This window comes from Columba livia, chromosome 1 (genome assembly GCF_036013475.1).
Source record: "Columba livia isolate bColLiv1 breed racing homer chromosome 1, bColLiv1.pat.W.v2, whole genome shotgun sequence".
In the NCBI taxonomy this organism is placed as follows: Eukaryota; Metazoa; Chordata; class Aves; order Columbiformes; family Columbidae; genus Columba; species Columba livia.
The window spans coordinates 2,092,254-2,107,715 of record NC_088602.1 but is presented as its reverse complement, the minus strand read 5'-3'; the positions used below and the strand labels follow the sequence as shown (position 1 = coordinate 2,107,715).

Genomic DNA, 15,462 nt, shown 5'->3' with positions numbered 1-15,462 from the left:
TAGGACAAGGGGTGATGGTTTTAAACCAAAGGAGGGAGATTCAGGCCGGACATGAAGAAGAAATTGTTGGCCTGAGGGTGGTGAGAGCCTGGCCCAGGTTGTCCAGAGAGGTGGTAGATGAACCATCCCTGGAGACATCCCAGGCCAGGCTGGACGGGGCTCTGAGCAACCTGAGCTGGTGAAGATGTCCCTGCTCATGGCAGGGGTGGCACTAGGTGACCTTTGAAGGTCCTTCAACCCGAACCATTCCAGAATTCTTTGACTTTCACCAATATGTGCCTTGGTGAAAAAAATAAGGCAAGATAAATCCAGCAGCATCACATCATGTGGGGCTGGTTTTAACCACTGATTTTAATGCTTCTTAAATCCTTCCCCAGCTCGGCCACAAATGGGGCAAGAGCCACCATTGAGCTTCCACGGGCTGCAGATCTACCGAAGCAGACCCCGCCATGGTAGGGGGTGCCCCAAATCCACCTCAGATGCACCCCAGGGTGCTGCAGCCCGTTCCCCGGAGGCGGGGAGCAGCGAGGTGCTGACGCACGGCCCTGGCAAGCGGCTGCTCTCCCTTCCACCGGCGCTCAGCCTCAGCATTTCGCTTCCTTATAAGGTCCTGCTGCTCTCCTGGCATCGCCTCTTCGGAGAGCAAAACAATTCCCCGCACGCTGCCGGGACACCCTCCTGCCCCGCTCGGGCTTCGTTGTCCTACGTTACCACTTCCTTGGATGCCTCCTCTGTTTTGTTTTTTAATCTAGAGCGGGAAATACGTTTTTTTTTTTTCCGAGCAGGAATGTTGTAAATCAGCTCAGATGCCTCCTGAACAAAGGATGGGGATTTTTCATCCCTAGAAGTGTTTTTATCCCCTTCCCGGGTTATACAGTTGCTGGTTGGGAGGCACCTTGTCCAACAGGAACTTAGTGCATCAACAGTTTTACCCCAGAGTGTCTAACTGGGCAACTTCTTCAGCTTCTCACCCCACTTGGGAAATAAGGATGAAGCTCCTTGCAGCTGAAAAAAGGCTTTTGGGGAGCGTGAGCAAAGAAACACGATGAAATACACTATTTAGCCGAGAATATTAAAATAATAAACTCCTGTAAGGTCTTGCCCTCCTGAGGGTGCAAATGTGGTTGGAAAGGAGATGCAGGGGGAAGAGGAGGGAACCTTCTTTTGAACCAGCAGCCGTGTTCCTCACTCCCACCCAGCACCTGGGGACACCCCTGGGGACATCCAGGGACCCGAGGCCCCCCTGGGGCTGGCAGCCCATGAACTGCAGGAGCAGGGGGGGAGTATTAGATCATGATTTTTGGAAGTCTGAAGTTCGCCCATGTCCTGCTTCTTCAGACATTAAGTCATTTTCCTGAGGAAGTCGCCTATGACGTTGATGGGGCTACAGAGGGAGTTACACACGGCAGAGGTGAGGAGCAAAAGCGTTGGGACACCCGTCGCCAATTTGCCAAAGAAATAAGACTCGAGGGGTCAATGCAACAGAGATCCTGAGAGATTGAGATGTTCTCACTCACATTTCAGATGCTCTAAAAGGCTCATTTCGGCGCTTCCAGCTCTGGTTTTGATGGAACAACTCTTTATCCACCTCACCAGCGATATTCTTCCACGGGTCCATATGTCACAGCAACCACCATAAATGTAGCACATCATTTAACAAAGAGCAAGGACAAAAGAAAAAAAACCTGTATTTAATGAGTTTTGTTAATTATTACCTTACAAAACACACCCCCAATTCTACCAAGAAAAACAGAAACGCTATAGCAATATTTTTTGGTTTTGAACAGTTAAATATTCTTCATAAAAGTCAGAACAAGGTGGTTCATTCTTTCCCTATGTCACCCAAACACGCCACGAGAGCATGAAAACTTCCCCAGCTCACACAGCGGGCTCGGCCTTTGGATGTCTGCGAGTACCGTGCCAATTCTGCCTTCCCTCATCATCTTCCCATCATTTTTCCTCTAAGTTTCCAATTCCGAAAGTCCAGAGTTGAAGTTCTTAACGCTTCCGAGGAGGTGCATCGTTCAGGTGAGCCCCAAACAGCTCCGGTACCATCGATCGGCGCAGCGAGCGGCCAAAATCCCCAACCAGGACACAAATCCAGCTACACGGCTCATTATAAGTAGATCGTCTCACATCTGAGGGTGACATGACTTCAATTGCGTCAACTGTGGGTCACTTGCAGGCGCGTGGTTAAATTTCTCAAGTCACCAACCGGATCTCCTGGTCAGAATGATGTGTAAATACACTTGGTTGGTCCTTCAGCCGGCCACGGGTTGGAACGCTTTCAGCGGGGTGCCTGAAGATGTTTGTTCCTTGGTTCAGACTCTTTAGGCTTTATCTACCTTACAAACACTTTATAAACCACTACGTACATACATATCCATACGTACATTGGCCTAACGTCAATCAGAAACAACCAGTGATGGTGCCGGTTGCCCATTTGGGAGCTCTCACCAGGCCAAGCTTCAGAAATGCTCAGCACCTGTCCTCTGGAAAAAAACCCTGACCTTTTGTATCTATATATCTACCAAATTTAGCACCAGAACACCAGGAGGAATCCAAAACGATGCCTCGTTTCTGATTAACAGGACCTCAGTGCCTTATTAACCTCCAAAACCTGGTTCCCTGCAGCAGGAGGACGACGAGACGTCCTAGAAAACAACTCTTCTCTTGCCTGCTTTGTGCCTGTGAAAACCAACTTCAGGCAAAGCAAAACGTTCGAAACCAAAAAGCGGTGTGAAATTCATCACGGATAATGACAGCCGGTACCTGACCGGTGTTATCAGAAGTGCTCTCTAATTACCCTTCCCTTTGACTCATTAACTTAAGGATACAGTTGCTTTCCCAATAATGGCAAAGCCTCCCCCCAGTTACACTGGAGCCAACTGTGTGGGAAGCCTCAAAGACAGAGCACCAACAGCGTCCCAATCTATAATTAGGCATCACAGCCGTTTACAGAGGATATGTTCAAGGATGAAAAGTGTCAGAGAATTTTATATGCACTGCTTTGTCCAAAAAAGAGATTATGAAAGGCAGAGTAAAAACTATTTATCGGTCTTTGGGGGAAAATGAAGTTTATTTCATTCAGTTAAAGCTGAAGCAGATGTTCAGTATTTGTGCGTGTGCCTGAAGACCTGCTACATTACAGCTTCGGACCAACCTGAACGTTTGGATCAAGATGGAGAGCTGGGGTGTAAAAAAAGAGGGGAAAATAAAAAGAGGGGGGAAAAAAAAGCCGCAACTCAACTCCTAATTCAGTTCACCTACTACTTGTGGAACCCTTCAGCGCCGAACAGGTGAAGGTGATATTAAAAATATAAAGATTTGGGTGAATAGATTAACAGTCTGTCAAGAGTTCCTCTAGATTTTGTTTCTAGTTGTCGACTTCCAGACTGTTTAGTAAAGAAAATTGAAATTATTGCAGTAACAAAGAAAACTTTTCTCCGATACAAAAAACTAGTCCAGAGGGCTTACTTACACAGTAAGCAAGATATCTTACGTAACTGAAGGTTGCGTGGTGTTCTCCTCAATGCAGCAGCTTGCAGAAAGCCACACAAAACCAGTTAACGCTCCCAAGAGGACTGGGAGAAGGTCCCAGTTCATTTCTTCTGAAAAAAGCCCATGATGGAGACCTGTTTGTTGGCTCTGCTGCCAGCCGCTGGTCCTTTCTTCACGTTCTTCTTTTCTTCCTTCGGTTCTTTCTTCGCAGGCAGCACGGGTTGTTTCTGTGGAGGCGGTGGCTTGGACTCGGTGAAGTCGTCCCCACTGTCTGTACAGGATTCGCTCTCGTAAACCTTCTCAGTCACTGGTTAAAAGAGAAGAAGAGAAGAGATGATGATGGTTTAACAAAAATCAGAGACCACCCCGCTGCAGCCTTCCCTCTGCATTTCTGGAAATGAGCATTTTGGGTTCAAGGAGCACGTGTCATGTACAGGAATTCAGTCCGTTGCTCAAGGTTATGCAGTAGATCCAGATAACTGGACTCGTTTTCCATACACTGAGTCAAACTGCCGCCCCTCTATTTTAAGTGTTAGATGGCAGGTTAATGACTCAGGAGCTTCAATGTCATCCAGTTCTTTCAAAACGGCTTGTTGTCTCCACACACATTTGTTTGCACACCTCAATATCATAGAATCACTTTGGCTGGAAAAGATCCTCAAGATCATTGAGTCCATCTCTACCACACATTCCTGAGAACCTCCTGTCCGTCTGTCCAACCCTCCAGGGATGGTGACTCCAGCACTGCCCTGGGCAGCCTGTTCCAATGCCCCACAGCCCTTTGGGGAAGAAATTGTTCCCACATCCAACCTCAACCTCCCCTGGCGCAACTTGAGGCCGTTTCCTCTGCTCCTGGCGCTTGTTCCTGGGGAGCAGAGCCCGACCCCCCTGGCTCCAAGCTCCTTTCAGGCAGTTCAGAGATCAGAAGGTCTCCCCTCAGCTCCTGTTCTCCAGCTGAACCCCCCAGGTCCCTCAGCCGCTCCATCACACTTGTGCTCCAGCCCCTCACCAGCTCCGTTCCCTTCTCTCCACTCGCTCCAGCACCTCAAGGCCTTTCTTGTGAGGTGATCCCACGACCCCTCTGGCCGCCATTTTGTGATTTGAGGTGATTCTGGTGCCCCTGGGGCCGCTGTTTTGAGCCCTGAGATGAGGGTCCCAAAACTGCCCCCAGGATTGGCGGTTTGGCCTCCCCAGGTCCCAGCACAGGGACGGTCACTGCCCTGGGCCTGCTGGCCACACCAGTGCTGGTACCAGCCAGGATGCTGGTGGCCTCTTGGCCACCTGGGCACACGCTGGCTCATGTTCAGCCGCTGGCACCAACACCCCCAGCTCCTTTTCCGCCGGGCACTTTCCAGCCGCTCTTCCCCGAGCCTGTAGCGCTGCCTGGGGTTGCTGTGACCCCAGGGCAGGACCCAGCACTTGGCCTTGGTGAACCTCAGACAAATGGCCTCAGCCCATCCATCCAGCCTCAAACATCGGCAGCCCAAGGTTCCCCACTGCAAAGGGCTCCTGAGAGACCAGTTCCGTTTCCAAACCTATTTGAGTGTTGCCTTCTTCTAGAAATAAAGACCCGACTGCGCTGACGACCAACAATTCATCTTGCAGAGGCTGCCACGCAGCTACCAGAAAGTGATGAATCTGAACAAGATCAGAATCTGCAGTTTAGCATTAGATGATGGAATGCTCATTTTAAGGTTAAAACCCACCATTCTGACTTGGCCTCATTTCCGCAGGGGTCAAAATAACCATAATATCCTGAAATCCAGACAAGACAACACAGAGACAGACGCAGTATTTGCTCACCAGCATCATCAGACAGCGGGGAATAAAGAGGCAAACGTAGCACAGAAATGAGAGAAGGAGCACAAAACCTCGGGGACAGCTTCTTTCTATACAGGTGGGCAAGCAGGGCAAATATAAAGACATCTCTTAAAAAACAAAACTAAAACAATAGTCCAAACCTGCGACTGAAATCAAGGACTGAATGGGATTGCCAGCTCACTGCTGCCAGCGTCCGGTGATGGAAATCTATGGGATATAAAACAACGCTCGCGGAAATTAAACTGGAGTCAGTTCCGCTGATGAAAGCCATCGCTAGATACTAGTAAATGTTGTTGTATCAGCTTTCCCAGCAGCGCTCTGGTATTCTTCTAGTAAGCCATTTTTCTTTAGCAACTTTATTCTTTTAAACAGATGTCCTAACTTCCAGTCTTCTGGGAAATTGGCTTTCGCTTGCATTAATGCATCAAATTAAATAAGGTTTTCTACGTAACCAGAGACCGGGAAGAGGAATGGTATGAAAATCCTGCTCCGCGGATGCTCGACAGGGACTGTAAATCCAAACTAAACTCCCTTCGGAGGCCACTGGCTTTTCAGTCAGCAGCTTTAACAGACCACTGGCCACCTACTGAGCTTCAAAAAGCCGTCACCCCTGTCAGGAATTGTTGGTAACGTGCACTTAATCCTCTCCGACTGCAAGATAACGCAGCTTAGATCAGCTTTGTTTTATTGAGATTTCAGCCTAACTTAAATATTCTGTATTTGCAGCAACTATGGGGACACAGATAGTTACTGATGCTCAGCTCGCAGCCAGACTCAGTCAAGATAACTTGAATTATGTGAGCTCTAACTTAAAGCGGTGCTGCAAGATTAATTTACCAACAATATACAATCTATATTTTAATATACAAGTTCATCTGCATCCTCTCAAGCTTTAGCGCCTTTCTGCCTTGCGTTTTTTAGCCTAAACCTCAGTAATTCCCCTTTGCTATAGATTAAGAGCAGGCACTGATTGAGTCCCAGTTGACACAGGGTGACGTGCCCTGTGCTTAACTCCACCGGTACATTAATTGCTCAATTTCCCTCGGGGCTAATCCCTAAATTAGTTGTGCTTTTTGACACCAATTCCTTGCTATTGCAGCTATTGTGAAAATCAGCGCTTAAAATCACAGCGAAATATAAATCCTTAATGTTAGGATTTAACATCTCTACAACCTTGTCCTTGTTTAAAAAAAACAAAGACAGCAGGGAGAGGGGCAAAAAAACACCCCATATTTCAAAGAATAACAACAATTGACGTTAGCTTGGAAGATTTGCAACTTATTTAGCCTAGGAGTGATTAGGCCTGTGCATGGAAAGGCTGGGGAAGGTGGGGAGAGGTGAGAAACTGGACAATAACCAGATATAAAAATCTGTGCAACAGGCTGGTGGGTTTTTAGTATAGAAAGCAGCATCTCCCTGCCCTGTTGCCCAGTACCCCAGCTCCATCCCTCCCCTCTTTCCTAGAGGATCTGTCTCCCAAAGGCACAACACTTCCCTTTTCATAAAATGGTGGTGGGTACGAATTACAAAACCAAAGGTCTGGGTTTCACAAGAGATTATTAAACCCCTTGAGCGCGCGGAGAAGAGAAACAAAGAGGATTTTCCCAGCCCTGGTCCGTTTGGAAAAGGCTGAACAGAAAGAGAAGAGCGAGAGCGCTCTTTGCTGGAAGCTGAAGCCGGAACAGTCGTTTCTGAGAGCTCTGGACGCAGACCTTGTTCAACTCAACTCCCCAGCTAATGCTTTTTTTTTGTTCCATTTTCCTTCCAAGTGTTTAATGGCTCTATCTGGGATGGAAGAGAGCAAAACACCCCATAACGTAACCAGCCAAAGCAGTCAATAACTTCGTGCAAGCCCAATTCTTTGACAAAAATCCAGTATTTGAGATTTCAGTGACTAGCGCAGCCAGTTGCTGAGTGCTATTTCTTTAAAGGAGACACACAACGTTAATATGAAACATAAGATAAAACTACGCGGGCAGGTGCAAACAGGCACGAGCTGACTCACGGCCAGGCAGCTCCAAATCCGGGCCAAGCGAACAAACCTGTGTCTATCGACGCTTACAAACCTGTGTCTATCGACTCTTACAAACCTGCAGAGCGGCAACAGATCTTCTCTGAGAACTGGCTGAGCTCCCTCGACATCCACTCAGATCAGCAAGGCTGGAGAGCGTTAAGCATCCCGTAACAATTGAGCTGACAACAGTGTTACGAAAAGAAAGCATTCCACCCTCTTAAATTTTTTAAAAACTTCAAGGAAAAAAAATAAAGAACAATATTCTGAAGGCCTGCAGCTCTACTTCAATGTCAGGACCCAGAGGAGGAAACAAGGAAATGGGTGTTATGCAGTTTTCTCCAGGTCACTGGAGGAAGAAGCGTCCAGTCAGGCTGGAATTCAAAGCCTCTGGCTCATGGTCCTTCTGTAGAGACTCTTTTCCCCCCTGAAAGCAGAGCCGTCCTTATCAAAAGCAGAAACCCTCTCAAGGATTTAATCCCCGATTGATTCCTTGTTAATTCGGGCTAAAGTTTATATTAACATATAATCAAGCTCTGCTGCAAAGCTCTGGATTTCTCCCCACAAGAAGAAGGAAACAAACCCACTAAAAACCAACCAAACGGTTAATTCCAGCCAGGATTTCTCTCCAAACCTAGATCTCTCGCTGCATCATCTTTAAAAGCTCCTATCTTTGGAGAGGAGAGAAAAATGAAGGAGGTGCTCATGCTGGCAGGAGGGAAGAGAGAAGATCTGAAAGAAAATCTGTGAATAATCAAAAAACAATAAGGATTCAGCTACAGCCCCATGACTCCCAGGCTGTCAAAGCGCAGGAACCTCTATCTGGGAGCACGAGTTGAAGGGGAATACCAAAGTGGTTTTGTGAACGTCTTTCTAAGCCTGAGAGAAGTCAGCCTGTAAAAATCTTTAACGCTTTTTCAATGAATTCAGTTCCACTGAGGTGTGGGAGGCAGCCAGTCTTACCCATGCAGCCTTCTTCTTCATCAATAAACATTTTGGATTTCAGCACGCGCTTCCGTTTCCTCTTCCTCCCTCCAGCCGAAACCTGAAGGACATTGTAGCATTGTAAACCAATCAAGAATTACGGCCCCAGGCACGTATGCAGGTCATAAAAGCATCAGCCCCAGGAGTGAAATCTGGTCTGACTAATGAAGCGAAGCACGATTTGATAATTAACGTTGTCCCTTCTCAGGATATCCTAGTCTCGTTTTTCGCTAATGCCACAATTCTCCCCGTTCTACTGGGACAAATCTCAGAGAGATTTACACAACGTAAACGAGACAGAGCAGGGAGCACGTTTCTCTTCCGCGACATTTTGAAATGCGTTTAAGTTACGTGAGAAGGTGGCACCGGGATCTTCCCGTCGTACTTCTGAAGAACGAGGAAATAACAAGGCGCTTAAGACATCGGAGCTCCCGCTGCGACAAACGGCTGCGCTTTCAGTACAACTACGTGTGTTTTCTCAGCTCAGAGGTTAATTCTTGCCAACCACAGCCCACCTCCCTTACGCAGCAGCTTCGCTGCGATACGAGGTTGGATACCACGGGTCTCTGGTTTCATTTCTGGCCCCGAGGCCGAGATTCAGAGGGAAGAGCGCTCAAGTACGAGCCACAGTTCATAAGAACCATTAGAAAGGGAAAAGAGAAGAAAACTGAAAGCGGCGCTACGTCAGCAGAAAAGCAAGAGTTTAAATAACCATCTAGAAAATGAATGAATTGGTGAATATGGTGGATTTTTTCAAGCAGGATGACGTGACGGGCTTGACAGGCAAACAGGACGGGCCCCTTCGCATCTGAAAAGGGGCTGGATGATCCCCATGGAGTCAGATAAAACCAGCTCATCACCCCGATACGCTCTTACCTCTGTGGGTACAGGCTCCAGTTCAGCTTTCAGAGCAGGTACAGGAGGTGGAGATGGAGCTTTTTCTTCTTCAGGTGTGGGAGACGGGGGAATATCTGCTAAAAAGATGAACATCGTGATAGCATGTGGCCTAACACCCCTTTTTGTCTCAAATAATTTCACTTAACTCTGAGCCATTGCTTGTAGCCTGTATTTAGATGAAGGTTTACAAGTTCTCCCTCAGATTTGTTTAATTCAAGCCAGGACACACAGAATCACAGAATGGACTGGGTTGGAAAAGACCTCAGAGATCATCCAGTCCAAGCCTTGGTCCAACTCCAGTCCATTGACTAGATCGTGGCACTAAGTGCCATGTCCAATCTCAGTTGAAAAACCTCCAGGGCCGGTGAGTCCAGCACCTCCCTGGGCAGCCATTCCAATGCCTGACCACTCTCTCTGCAAAGAATTGCTTTCTAATATCCAGCCTAAATTTCCCCTGGTAGAGTTTAAGCCCATGCCCCCTTGTCCTATTGCTGATGCCTGGGAGAAGAACCCAATCCCCACCTGGCTAGAACTGCCCTTCAGGTAGTTCTAGAGAGTGCTGAGCTCAGCTCTAAGCCTCCTCTTCTCCAGACTAAACAAGCCCAGCTCCCTCAGCCTCTCCCCATAGGGCTTGTGTTCCAGTCCCTTCCCCAGTCGTGTTGCTCTTCTCTGGACCCGCTCCAGCACTTCAATCTCTTTCCTGAGCTGAGGGGCCCAGAACTGAACACAACACTCCAGGTGTGGCCTCCCCAATGCAGAGCACAGGGGAAGGATCACTGCCCTTGTCCTGCTGACCACGCTGGTTTTGATACAGGACAAACCGTCCGAAGCCGTCGGCGTCCAGCCAGCCGGCTCAGCCCATGCTAAGGTGCTACGTGCTGCAGTTCCCGGAGGAAGGAGGTTGGGATGGGATGGGAGAAATGCTTTTGGGATCTTTTGGTAAGCCAAATTCAGTTCCACCAAAGGAAACTTCAAGAATGGGCACAGAAACTGGCACGTTTCAGCCACATATTTCACAGAGAAGGACTGTGATTTGTTTAGAAATTGAAAGAGTTGGAGTTGAAGAGTACATATTCCCCAAGAATGGGATGACCTTAGTTTCTCTACCTCTCTCCCATAGTTTAACAGGTGGTGCCACATATCCCAAACAATCAATGCTATTAGCTTGAAACTACCTTAATCCAATAATTAAGTGCAATATACTGTTACCCACCCTAAAAGATTGTTAACGGACACCATGGTGCTTCATTTGAAAAACAAACCACCCCAAAACACTCAGCCCATCATTTATGTTCTCCCCTGGGTGCAATGACATAGACAGCAGAATCATTTCGATGCCAAACTTGACTGAAATGCTCAAGGCCACCTTCACAAATTTATACAGAGCAAAAATCAGCTCTGGAAACTCTACCGGAGACGTCAAACAGACTAGCAGGGTTTGTAGACGTGAGAGAAGGCCGGGGTTGTTCTTCCTGTGACAGAAAATCAGTGCAGGGGAAGAGGAGAAGGAGCAGCACCTCGCACCGCACAGCAGGCACTGTGACTCATTTAAACGGCTTTAAGGAATCCTCTCCAAGTCCAAGCGAGAAACGCTGCCACGCAAAAGTCCTCAAATGTTGGGGGAGAGCTGGGAATGCAGCAGAAAAACTCCTCGGCTGACCTGTTGCTTAACAATAACAACGATGCCGCCTGCTTGGCTTCTCCTCCCGGCTGCGCTGGCTGCTGCGCCGCGTTCATCCTGTCATTGTAACACGAATTCTGGATCTGTAGCTGTCCCAACCGATTAGGTCAGGATTAAGAGTTATGACTATGCCAGGCATGGGGCCAACTGACCTTCGTAGGTTAAGAAGGGCTCAAGTGAAACAGTGGTTGGCTGCCAAGGCTAAATAATAAATTACATTCTTCAAACAAGGGCTCAGCCTCCTAACTACTTCAGTAAGCGAGGCACAGAAATGCAAACAGAGCGGGCTAACGCGACTCGGTATTTCACCTCGCTCCGAAAAGCTGGGTCTGGCAGCCACGCAGAGATTAAAACCCAACGACAGACCTGGTCTAAGGTGTTAATTGCCGGGGCAGCCGCGACGAACTCAAAGTTCTCAATACTGAACGCAGTCTCGCGGCAAGCGCGGGCTGAAGCGCTCGCACACGGCACGGCACAGATTACACAGGCCGCTCACATCCATTTGAAAAGATTTTGAAGATAACACAGGCTAAGCGGGTTGAAAACCAACCTGGTGAAAAACAGCCGTATTTTCAGCTTGTTTGGGGGAAATCATAGAAACATTTTGGTTGGAAAAGACCATTAAGATCGCTTCTTCAGCCTTCTTCAAATGAGTTCTCCCGGTTTTTGGCAAGGCAGAAAACACCTCCTCCCCACGTCAGAGTGTTTCGGACTAACAGCAAGTTGCATTTCTATTACTTTATTATCCTCTTCAGGCCAACACAGCCCTCTGACATGTGAAACTCCTGAGTCAACCTCTAGTTGCTGCCCACAGTTTACTCAACAGCAACAGCTGCATGAAATGGATACAGGAGTTGGGCAATTGGATGTACCGAAGATGTAAATCCTGGCTTTGTTCGGGTTTGCTCTGACCCTGCCTGGAAAAGAAAACTGTGAGAAGCTTTAGTGCTTCTGCGAAACCGATAGAGGTTTTTAGGTTACAGTGCCACTGAAATCACCCTCCAAAGTGGCTGTAAAACACTTGTCAACACTGCGAAACGCTGCCTGTGTTGGTATAAGTGAAGCTGCCAAAACCTCCTGTCCTCTGTGGACACACTTGTGTAGTTTATTCTGGCACTGGAAGCAAAACAACCTGCAGTGACTAAGGCACCCTCATACCAATATAACTTTTTAATGAAAAATCATTTAAATGGAGAGGATTGTGCCTTATGCCCTCTCTGGATTTTCAGCTCGCTACAATGTGCTGACGCTCATGTATGAAGAGCTTATTTTGGGCTCATTTCAGTACATTAAGAGCAGACGAACATGGAACGACGCAAAAAGACCCGCCCGGACATAAGAGCGCTCACAGAGCGCTCCGCATCGGTCGGACAGACCTAATTTCAAACCCACAAAATGTCGCTAAGTCTGCTTGAAAACAAATAAAATAAAACCAAAAAAAGGCAGCGGTTTTACCAGCAGCTGCCCAGGTGGAGCCCCGTCTGAACGCCGTTTAATCACAGCGACGGCTGCGGACAAGCGTCCCCTTGTACCCGTGGCTGTGCCCGCAGGGAAGTTTAGCGCCGTGCGTCCTCCAGCACCTCGAGCAGAGGTCAACCGGGTTAGCGTGAGCTGAACCATCAGCCTTTGATACCCGCTGCGGTGGCGCAGCATCACATATTGCACATTGAAATCTTACCCTTCGATCACCTGCGGGGGAATTATGCAGGTGGTGGATGAGCTGTGCCCTGGCTGGCTGTGATTTCCAAATGCTGGGGAGCACACGGTGCCTTCTTCCCTGCTCCCAAGCGTGGAAAAATGTCACTCCAGGCCCCATTTTGCTCACTGATGCTGATTATAACTGCCCCTGCTCACCGGAGAAACATCTTTCCAAGGATAAACGCTCTCAAAGTCCAGCTGTTGTACATTCTTGCTAAAATTATTTTCTATATCCAGCATATATTCTTATACTTCAATACCAATATAACATCGCCAGGTTGAATTTGGTATATTTCAAATAATTCAAATCTACCTTCTTTTATCTGGTTGGATTTTGAAGGGGCAAGCAGCAGAACCAGACAGCTGAACACAGACCTCATCAGGATGGTTTGTACAGCAATTAGCTTAAAAAAGAAGCAGGGAGAAGCGCTCTGGATTCTAATCTTTCCCTTATGGAAGAGGGAATAGAACTAATATACAGATTTGTAGACACAAGCTATAATTTGCAGAAATTTACCATTCTAATACACAACACAAAGTCAGTTCTCAACATGATGGAAAGAACAATGAGGATGCAGGAGGAGTAACAGTGACAAGAAAATTCTCCAAACAGAAAGTCAAGCTTCTGTGTACACCTTCAGTAGGTAAGACAGGGGTAAACCAAAAACCAACCCGCCTCACGGACAAGTGGGTAGGTTTTTTCAACATTTTTTAATGTCTAAAACTACTGAGAATGAGGATAACAAGACAATTGGGCCCCAACCTGACCAGAGGACCAGACACATGGTTTCTGATTTGAAATCCAGCAAGGCCAAGTGCAAGGTCCTGCACCTGGGTCAGGGCAACCCCCAATGTCAATCCAGGCTGGGGATGGAGGGATGGAGAGCAGCCCCCAGGAGAAGGACTTGGGGGTGCTGGGGGTGAAAGATTGGCCATGAGCCGGCAACATGCGCTTGCAGCCCAGAAATCCACCCGTGTCCTGGGCTGCATCCCCAGCAGCGTGAGCAGCAGGTGCAGGGAGGGGATTCTGCCCCTCTGCTCCGCTCTGGTGAGACCCCCCTGCAGTGCTGGTCCAGCTCTGGGTCCTCAGCACAGGACACACATGGAGCTGCTGGAGAGGGGCCAGAGGAGCCACAGGAATGATGCGAGGCTGGAACAGCTCTGCTGGGAGGACAGGCTGAGAGAGTTGGGGTGTTCAGCTGGAGAACAGAAGCTCCGGGGAGACCTTAGTGCTGCCTTTCCATACTTAAATGGGGTGAGAAGAAAGCTGGGGATGAGCAGGGCCTGTTGCAATAGGACAAGGGGTGATGGTGTTAAAGTAAAGGAGGGAGATTGAGGCCAGACATGAGGGAGAAATTGTTGGCCATGATGGTGGTGAGAGCCTGGCCCAGGTTGTCCAGGGAGGTGGTGGATGAACCATCCCTGGAGACATCCCAGGCCAGGCTGGACGGGGCTCTGAGCAACCTGAGCTGCTGAAGATGTCCCTGCTCATGGCAGGGGGGGCACTGGGGGAGCTGGGAAGGTCCCTTCCCACCCAAACCTTCCTGTGATTCTATGACATGCAGCAAGCAGGAGTTTGCACTACTCTCTCTATAGAAAGTGCTCCTCAGTTTATCAGTCTTACCGCGCTGCTCTTCGTCTCAGGAGATTAAAAGGCCTCTAACAGAGATAGAGAAGGAAAACAGACCGTGTGGCCACGTCTCAGTTGCTGTGTGCTCGCACTGTCACAAACACACGCTGGGGGGTCCCCAACTCACGGCAGCACCGGGAAAGCCAGAACCAACAAGCCTGAAACACAGGGCTCATTCCTGCCTGCTCTCGTTAGCAGAGAACGGACGAGTCGAGAGATTCCAGCCCAGCAAGGAGCTGTGCTTCAACTGGCTAAACAGCCTGATTTCAATCTGCCCTCTTCAGAGCAAAACAACGCAGCTTGTCAGTAGGCTGAGTGATGAGTAAATGGAAAGACCTGATAATAGCTTACAAACATTTCACGAAATAAATACCAAAGAGTGTGGGCATATGTATTTTTTTTTTATTATGGCCAAACAAGGAGCTGCACACAGGAATGTGATGAAATTAAGGCTGATCATGAAGAACAGCTTCCTGAGAGATTTATCATCCTGGGCAACAGCCTGAGCAGCAGTGATGGATGCCTGATGACAGAGATCACTTGAAATTAAGCTGGGCAGACGAGAAGCTATGAAAATAGGCCCAAGGTGGCATGGCGACTGCGGAGATACCCAACAATATCCGCCTCTCTAATTTGTATTACAGATTCTCTTCAGTTCACGGTTGTTTCTCATGTGCCAGCCACACTAAACAAGCAAACAGCTCCAGTTGTCCTGCTGGAGTTCACCTCCTCGCTAATACATCCTATTTACTGCTTCACCTTTTTTTCACTGGAGCTCTACACCAAACCGGTGGTTTCAATTATCTGTCTGTAACGATTTCCAAATTCTTTTCCTGATCAGCTTGTTGGATGGCTGCTCCATCTCGCACATACTCCCTAGCTTGATCCCCACTCATTTTCCAGTTATCTATATTGAACGGCATTTGTCGCCTCAATTATCCAAATTCTTTGGAATCCGGCCCTGCTGTTCCTCATTATAAGCCCGAATCTTGCGACGTTCTGGGCACCCCGCTCCTATCAAAGCCAACAGCCACCGAGGAGACGCAGAGTCGCATCAGATATGTTTTGCCTCCAATTCCTCTATTATTATTATTATTTTTTGGAAGTCTTGCCTCCAGTGTTTGTCTTCCAAATCATTTCTATAAACAGCCAGAATAAAGATACTAAAAACGACCCTGGGAGGTGGGGGGAGGTCACTTTGCGAGTGTTTACTCACCAAATAAACTGGTTATGACCAGT

General features: G+C 48.1%; 1 protein-coding gene across 4 annotated transcripts in view; it reads right to left on the bottom strand.

The window, feature by feature from the left end:
• Positions 1–1,668: 1,668 nt before the first annotated feature.
• Positions 1,669–15,462, bottom strand: part of POLD3 (DNA polymerase delta 3, accessory subunit) — a 42,418-nt gene continuing 28,624 nt past the window's right edge. For 3 of the 4 annotated variants that reach the window (XM_065049706.1, XM_065049704.1, XM_065049707.1), the window contains 3 exons: positions 9,194–9,291; positions 8,297–8,378; positions 1,669–3,808 (listed from right to left, as the gene is read on the bottom strand). In XM_065049706.1, coding sequence (XP_064905778.1) covers positions 3,603–3,808; positions 8,297–8,378; positions 9,194–9,291 — 386 coding nt within the window. In that variant the 3' untranslated portion in view covers positions 1,669–3,602. The remainder of the gene's footprint in view (positions 3,809–8,296; positions 8,379–9,193; positions 9,292–15,462) is intronic. The other variant, XM_065049705.1, reaches the window with a different exon arrangement.